The sequence below is a fragment of the Triticum aestivum genome, chromosome 5D (assembly GCF_018294505.1).
Source record: "Triticum aestivum cultivar Chinese Spring chromosome 5D, IWGSC CS RefSeq v2.1, whole genome shotgun sequence".
Lineage (NCBI taxonomy): Eukaryota > Viridiplantae > Streptophyta > Magnoliopsida > Poales > Poaceae > Triticum > Triticum aestivum.
In genome coordinates this window covers 412,765,752-412,773,858 of record NC_057808.1, presented here as the reverse complement: position 1 = coordinate 412,773,858, position 8,107 = coordinate 412,765,752, and the positions used below count along the sequence as shown (strand labels likewise).

General features: G+C 45.8%; 2 protein-coding genes across 2 annotated transcripts; both read left to right on the top strand.

Moving 5' to 3' along the window:
- Positions 1-239: 239 nt before the first annotated feature.
- LOC123122227 (probable sodium/metabolite cotransporter BASS5, chloroplastic) lies at positions 240-3,558 on the top strand. The gene is made up of 8 exons (XM_044542374.1): positions 240-495; positions 669-775; positions 905-1,035; positions 1,600-1,793; positions 1,889-2,141; positions 2,286-2,539; positions 2,614-2,696; positions 3,049-3,558. Exons 1-8 carry the CDS (start codon positions 351-353, stop codon positions 3,112-3,114), a joined length of 1,233 nt encoding a protein of 410 aa, XP_044398309.1. The 5' UTR covers positions 240-350; the 3' UTR covers positions 3,115-3,558.
- Positions 3,559-3,596: 38 nt separating this feature from the next.
- On the top strand, positions 3,597-5,602 carry LOC123122228 (ycf49-like protein). Its single transcript, XM_044542375.1, has 5 exons — positions 3,597-3,954; positions 4,072-4,150; positions 4,478-4,546; positions 4,985-5,103; positions 5,214-5,602. The coding sequence occupies exons 1-4, from the start codon at positions 3,725-3,727 to the stop codon at positions 5,096-5,098; spliced, it is 492 nt and encodes a 163-aa protein (XP_044398310.1). The 5' UTR covers positions 3,597-3,724; the 3' UTR covers positions 5,099-5,103; positions 5,214-5,602.
- Positions 5,603-8,107: the final 2,505 nt, after the last annotated feature.

The following is an 8,107-nucleotide window of genomic DNA, read 5'->3' as shown; positions in this document are numbered from 1 at the left end:
CTCTTATGGTGCGAATGAACCACCATCAAGTCCCCGAGTAAAGACTCCGCTCTCTCAGCTAGTACATCACGAGAAAAATCTGGCGTGACACGGTTTTGTTTGCGGGTTACTGACGTGACGTGACACGAGGTGCTACTACTCCACACTATCTCCACGCTGCTCGCGTAAATCCAAATCCGAAGATGCTAATCCGTAGTCAGTACCGTATAGTATAATGATCTTCCTGTCCCTGTCCCAAACTGCCCATCATCTCCGGCCTCTCTCCTCTCCATCTGACGTCTGAACTCTGAAACCCACGCACACAAACCTGAACCCTCTCCCCCCTCCTCGCTCGCTCTCACCGTGGTCAAATGGCACCAGCCGCCGCCGCCGCCGCCGTCGTCAGGCGGGCCCACTTCGCCAGCTCCTGCCTGTCGGCCGGCCGGCGGCCCCGCGGGAGGGCGGATCGCGTCTCGCTGGCTCCCCCCGCGGCCTCGCCGCCGCGCGTTTCGTGGGGTACGTGCTCTGCGCCAGAGCTTCCCACTTCCCAGCTGTGTGTGTAGATCAGTGGAGTTTCGAGGCTCCCGTGGTGGTCGCGGGTAGCCATCTTCAGAGATTCTTACCCTGGTATTGATATGGTTAGGAACTGGGGTACTAACTTTTGTTCGATGGTCCTTGTTTCCAAGCAGAGCAGGGATCTGGGGTGCCCATCAGGGGACGAGTCTGGGCCAAGGCCGGTGGTTCGTTCGAGCAAGATCGCAGTGGGGTGGGCGCTGCGTCACCTTCTCCTCCTCAGGTGCCCTTCTGATGCAGTACCTGGCGACCAGTAATATTACTACTGTATTTTTGGTTTCTAGCAGAATAAGACCATTGGTTGTTCGCTTCTGTGGCTGCCTGCTTCATGCTTCAGCCTTGTATCTTGCAGGGTGTGGAGGAGGGCAGAGTTGATTTTCTCAAGATTCTGAAGAGTGCCAACTCCATTATTCCCCATGTAGTGCTGGGGAGCACCATCCTCGCGCTGCTGTACCCACCTTCGTTTACATGGTTCACGACCCGGTCAGTTTTGCAATGTTTTCGTTGCTTGCTTTGATTCAGCTCCTGAAATCTGAAGGCTGCTTTGTCCCAAAGACCAGCACAATTATATCTTCTGCACTAATTTGAACTCACTGGATAAAATGCAATCATACAATGAGTGCGAAGGTGGCGATGTATAAATGTTCCATGTACTCAATTTTTCAGAGAGATGGTACCTTTCGAGGTATTAGGAAAACAAGCAAAAGTTACAGTTTAGGCTAATTCACTGGGAACTCAACTGTAAACATACTTGTGAAGGAACACAGAAACCAAATGGTATCAACTGAATGAAAGAACGGCTCAGAAACATTTAAACTATTTAAAACTGGATCTAACTAATTCAGACGAGTCTTCAGGTAAAACTAGTCAAGAAACAGCTGCATTCCACAAGTAAAACTGAAATACTCCATGAACATGCAAACCCACATTCAGTAGCTCAAAACACACATTGGTAGCATGCTTGACGCAATACAAATAAGTGTTGTGCTAGTGCATGTCATTTTTGCATTTCTATATGAGTGTGACTCTGTGCTAATAACCTGACAGATACTACGCACCAGCATTGGGGTTCTTGATGTTTGCTGTAGGTGTCAATTCAAGCGTTAAGGACTTCATTGAAGCAATAAAAAGGCCAGATGCTATCGCTGCTGGCTATATTGGACAGTTTATTGCCAAGCCTTTCTTTGGATTCCTCTTTGGCACTCTTGCAGTTATGACTTTCAACCTTCCTACTGCTGTAGGTAGGATATTTGATTTTACTCTGTTTTAGCATGACTTCATAAGGGACATCGAAGGCAGCGTAGTGAAGTGAACCCTGACTCGGACTTGTTTCTAGGTGCTGGGATCATGTTGGTTTCATGTGTGAGCGGCGCACAACTGTCAAACTATGCAACGTTCCTGACAGATCCACATATGGCTCCCCTCAGCATTGTTATGACATCACTGTCGACAGCTAGTGCGGTTTTTTTTACCCCAACTTTATCTTACTTGCTTATCGGCAAGAAATTACCTGTTGACGTCGTAGGAATGATGTCCAGCATTGTCCAAATAGTGGTTGCTCCAATTGCAGCTGGATTGCTTCTGAATAGGTACCCACTTAATTCCTCTGTCTGAAGTATGAGAGATAACTGTGCTAGATCTGACACAGTCTATGCTATGTGCTTTTTATCTTTTGCTGCCCACCTAGAGTAAATATCTAACGTGTCTAACTTAGTGTTTTTTATACTATGAAGATTTCTCCCAAGACTCTGTTCGGCTATTCAGCCATTTCTCCCTCCACTATCGGTGTTTGTGACTGCTTTATGTGTTGGCTCACCATTGGCTATAAATATCAAGGCTGTTTTGTCACCGTATGGACTATCCATTGTGTTTCTGCTTTTTGCATTCCATACAACATCTTTTGTAGCTGGGTATCATCTTGCTGGTACTTGGTTCCGCAAATCAGCTGATGTGAAGGCCCTGCAAAGAACGATATCTTTTGAGACAGGTATGTTGTTGTCTGCAATTGGATTACGATTTGTTGTTTGCGGTTGCTTCTTGTCTTACCAATATTTCCTACAGGGATGCAAAGTAGCCTTCTTGCTCTTGCTTTAGCAAACAGGTTCTTCCCAGACCCTCTGGTGGGAGTGCCTCCAGCAGTATCAGTATGTCTACTCCTCCCCAAGGCCCCACCTGTTGCTTTTATCTCCGCATTAAGCATGAACTGTTTTGATTATTCGCTTTCAAATGTAACTTAAGTGACTTTTATCTAAAGAGCAGCTATGGCGTTTTGTCTTAATCTTGTCACGGTATCACGGAGTAATATCCTTTTAGAAAGTTAGAGTTAGATGTGTTTCGAGGTGGCTTATTCAGACGAAGCACTTCATAAATATATTTGAGCTAGGTACCATATATGATGGACTCTGCAATCACAGTATCATCACTTCTTTTCTGTTACCATCTGTTGCGCAGATATCAACTAGTAGGAGTTAATATTTCCTGCCTCTCTGTGTGTAGGTTGTGCTGATGTCCCTGATGGGGTTTGGTCTTGTCATGTTATGGTCCAAGAAAACACAAGTGTAGCCTCTGCAAAGCCACTGGGCTGGATCGACGGATGATATACTTGTCAGCGAATTTTTTGATGGCGCTGACTAAATCGCCAAGAACAACCCGATCCTTGGTGGAAAGATGACGATTGCAGAGCATAAATGGCCAGGGTGCCAAGTGAGAGACCAGGGTCACCGTGACACGTCTGGATCCTTGGCACTCTCTTTTCCTTTGATCATTGGTGGAAAGATGTCTGTGTAACGTTTTAGGGATTCATAGGGATAATCGCTCCCTAGTTGATTCTGACAGAAGATAGAAAGAGAGAAGAAACCTACGTGCTGGTGGATTTCCGATGATGATAATCCGTTTGCATTTGTTGTGACAAAGATGATAATATCCCCTCGTGCTGCTTATGCGGCTGTTTTTATTTTCTTAATCGAGTTGCAAACTTGGATGATGATGATGATGATGATGATAACAGTCTCGGCGTACATCTCATTTTGCTTGCAAGGCAGCTTGAAAATTACTATATTAACCAGAAAAAGAAAGAAACTTTGTGGTACAGGTACGGTTACAGTACAGTTACACTGACAGAACCTATCACGAGTTCTGTGAACGCCAAGCAAAGCGAAGCTCTTCCCACTTCATGGCGTCTCTCCGGCTCGTGGCAGCACTGGCGCCCTCTCCCCCGCCCCCATCTCGGCGGGAGCCTCCGCCGCCCGCGGCCCGCCTGGCGAGGGGCGTCGCCCTCGCGGCGGCCGCCGCCACCGTGGCCGCGGCCGCGGCCTCCCCGCCGGCGCTCGCGGCGCTGGCCGAGCCGGCGAACGCGCTGTCGCTGCCCACCTGGGCCGTCCACGTCTCCAGCGTCGCCGAGTGGTACGTACTAGTACATGCTTCCTCTGCCACAGTCCACTCCTATCGAAGCTCCGAACGATTTCTGCTTCCTGCAAAGATCAAATCTCTGAGGAGTGAGGAGGGGAATTGCACTTGCAGGGTGACGGCGATGGCGTTGGTCTGGGATTACGGGGAGCGCACGGGGCTGAAGGGCTGGAAGGGCCTCTCATGGGGAATGGTAAGCGCAAACTTTTTGATACAGAGTTTTGGTAAAGAACCCATTTTCTGAAGAATTTTGTTGTGGATAATGTATGTATCTGTAGACTGTAGTATGTGTGAAATGCTGCAAGCATTGCATGTCATTAAGATTCTGGAAGATGATTTGGTTCGCTTCACCCGATGATTTCTTCGTCGTAAACTAATCATACGTGTTTCTTCAGGAGCCCTCCTTATTGAAGTGTGCATCCATTCCATTGAGATGGCTATTGCAAGCAGCAAAGTTTTGTTGATGACAGTTCATGTGCTGCTTGTTCACTGACAAGTTTGCATTTCTGCCCAATAACAGGTTCCACTTCTCGGTGGAGCGATGTGCGCGTGCACCTGGCATTTCTTCTACAATTCAGAGTCTCTCGAGGTAACATATTAACCGGAAGGCAAAGCAGTTGCATTCCCTTCGCTGCTAACCAATATCATCATCTACCTGCCCCAAGTTTTGTGGCTGTTATTTGTAAATTGCCATTGTGCGCCTGGCCTAGCCTGAGAGTTCAAGGGATCCATTTCCTTAATCGCAAATTCGCAATGCACTTGATACTAGTATCATGTACTACCTCCGTTCTAAAATATATGATGTTTTGGTAGGCTAGTACCGAAACGTCATATATTTTAGAACGGAGGTTTTAGCCTACCAAAACGTCATATATTTTAGAACGCAGGTAGTACTAGACACTGCTAACTACTTTCAGCAATTATATTCTGATGTCTTTGGCCAGTTAGTTTTTGCTGAATAACCATTGATATCTGGTATCCTGTTCTTTTCTCCTTTGCTGAGATGATTTCGTCTCAAATTCTGCAGATACTTGTGGCGATTCAAGGTGCTCTAACGGTGATCGGTAACATAACAATGTGCATAGCCGCGTACCGCATCTACAAAGGGTCGCAAGAAAGCACTAACAGCGACAGTCCATAGCCTATGTATGCACACTCTTTCTCGAACATCTGTCTGTCGGGTCAAGGCTTCAGCTTCTTTTTCCTTGTTACTAAGAGGTGGAAGCTTCTTGACTGACAAACTTTTTCTTCTGTAGATTTGAATACCGTTCTTAATTTGTAATTCTGCTGCTCCTGATTCGAAACCCCCGCAAATGATGGATGCAAACAAGGTAGACGAAGAAAGCTACTCGGAGGCTCGCCATAAAAATGATTACCGACAGGCTGAGAGAAACTTAATTTTCCATCTTCTATAAGACTATAATACAAATGCCAGTTCAAAAACAAATCCACCCTGAAATTTGTGTAAGAAGAAACTTACCAAGTCCTTGCATTTGAATGTCATGCAAGCGTGCCATGTCTGATTCTGAGCACTGAATGCTACTAGTAGCAGATTATCATTCACCTGCGCATACTTCATCCATTGTTCAAGGGATCAAATCGTTTAGATGTGAAATTCCTGCGAGCCAAAGAGGCCCTCAAAGTGCATCGCTCGGTGTGACGATACCCTCCTCATGATGCTAATTTAGTAGAGGAATTTTTGACCCCAGATCACATTCCCTGGTACTCACTTGACTTGGTTCGTGCGTGTGTTGATGATGCACATGTGCGCGGTGCCAAACATATTGAAACGCTGCACCCTGCACCAGGACAGGTTCATGCACAGCAGGGAATGATCTCCGGTGCCTTTTCAATGGCGCGGGGAGGTCGAGCATCGGAATGAAACCTCCACTTGGGTGGACCAGGGAACCCGGACTCGACATGTGTCGCGCATCGGGGAGCTGCGGCGCGGCATCGGAGGGTGGGGGCAGCTTCAAAGCACCCGAGTCATTGCTGAAAGTGATAATACAGAGCCAACATCCATGCCTGCATGTGTTTTCATCCCGCCCTGCTGGAGAGCCATCTCAACAATCTCAAACAGTCCCAGAAAAAAGGAAAACCTCTTATACAACATACCCCCTCCGTTTCAAAATAGATGACCCAACTTTGTATTAAAGTTAGTACAAAGTTGAGTCATCTATTTTGGAACGGAGGGAGCACGATCTAAGTATGAGGTTTCTGCTAGCCCCAAGCCCCCCTACCCCTAAAATCATAGCCACCCGAGTACCTCATCATGTACCTTTTTCAAATCCATCTCTGTTCCAAAGGCCTCTTTAATCACAACCCATGCATAGCGTGCCATGGCACAACTAAAGAACATACGATCGGTGCTCACTTTCTCACTGCAAAACACGCACTTGCTACCCGAAACCCTTTTGAGCAAAGGAGATTAGGAGAATGCTTTTACTAATTATAACCGACGACAAAAAACCTTGTTCTTTAATTTTGGATGGGGGCTTTAGTAATAGTAAGAGAAACCAAAGGGTCTTATAAGGGCACCTAACTGAGCTGGTTCCAGAGCCAAATACATACTAGATTTAACAAAAAAGGTACCTGTTCAGTAACCACACACATATATCACTATTTCCAGACAATTCGAAGTGTACAACCAAATTCACGCCCTGGCTGCTGTGTACGAGCCGTGAGTGCATCTTTTGGCAAAGCAAAGCGTCTTCCCAAGTTTTCTTCTCTCTCGAAAGAAAGATTCTCTCCTCCATCCATGATGGTCCGTAATGGCGACGAAAGGCTGCTAGCTCGTGCAAGTCCCTTGGGCGGCAGAGAAACGGGTGCTATTTCCGGAAGGACACGGAGGGGGGAAGAGGAGCGCAGCGCATCATGGAGAGCAGAAAAGGCGCGCAAAGGGTATCATTTTAGCCGAGAAACTGCACGGGCAGGAAAAAGATGATACGCTCGAAAGCCTTTTTGACTTGGCATACATCCATCCATCGAGTGCCAAGAAAAAACGCTCGAGCCTCGTGCGTGCAGGCACCTTCGCTCAAGGATCAATGATACTCCGCACAACAACACTTCACGGCCATCTGCTTTTGATGCAAGGGGGTGATGCCTTCTTAGTCAACTGTTGAAGAAGACCACCACCACCACGATTAATTAGTAGAAGCGGCATGGCAATTCAACCGGTCTCTTGGAGCTTTATTATTATCCTGTCGAAATGATTCCCTTTTTTTGTCCTCCAAGCTCACGCTGTCCAAGGCAAAATTTTGCGTGCGGGACAGAAAATTTAACCTTTATTTTGCATATGATTTTTTTAACATAGTACATATACAGACACTTATATATACGCACATACACTCATCCCTATGAACGCACGCAGGAATGAACACCTTCACGGTACATAAAATGGCTAAATTAAAAAGTCCGACAGGTCCAATGGCTTGAGTGTGAGCAAGAAAGAACTACTCCCTCCATCTCATGATGTACGTGTGTCAAAAACCGTCTTACATTATGAGACAGAGGGAGTAGTACATAAATATGGTATAGACAACGATTACAAATGCAGAGTAGACAAGGGATAACGATCTCTATTTTGCAAGCCTACCGATTTCTTCGAGAGGAAATGATCGTCAGAGCTACACATTCGTGGTGCCGATGTGTGGAGCATGACTGTCATAGAGCATGGGATTGTTCCTTGTTATCCATGTTTAGAAAAACCATGAGTCTCTTATCATTCTGAGTGGTACTCTTAGTTTTTCTTCATGCTTGCAACTGGAGTATGTTGAATGCCGACACATGATGTATAATTGTTAATGAAAGTTTAGTTAATGGAGTAATAATTGCCAATCTATGTTATGCGGATGAAGAAGAGCAATATGTAGCACTGCATTATCGACGATGATGAACTCATAACCTTTATACATATCAAAGGCATGTCTAAGTTTGGCAGGTATGTGTTGAAGAATAACTAAAATTCTTCAACTCATGCTAGCAAAAGAAGTTATGCCTTTTATGTCAAAATTTAAGCTTCATCTGAGGTTTGTATATTATATATACCTCTAAATTAATTACCCTAGTTGATGAAAACCAGAGTGATGGCTCCAAATTATGACACTTTTTCATCTGTATTTTGTTTGGTTTCGTGCAAGATTCTTGCCGG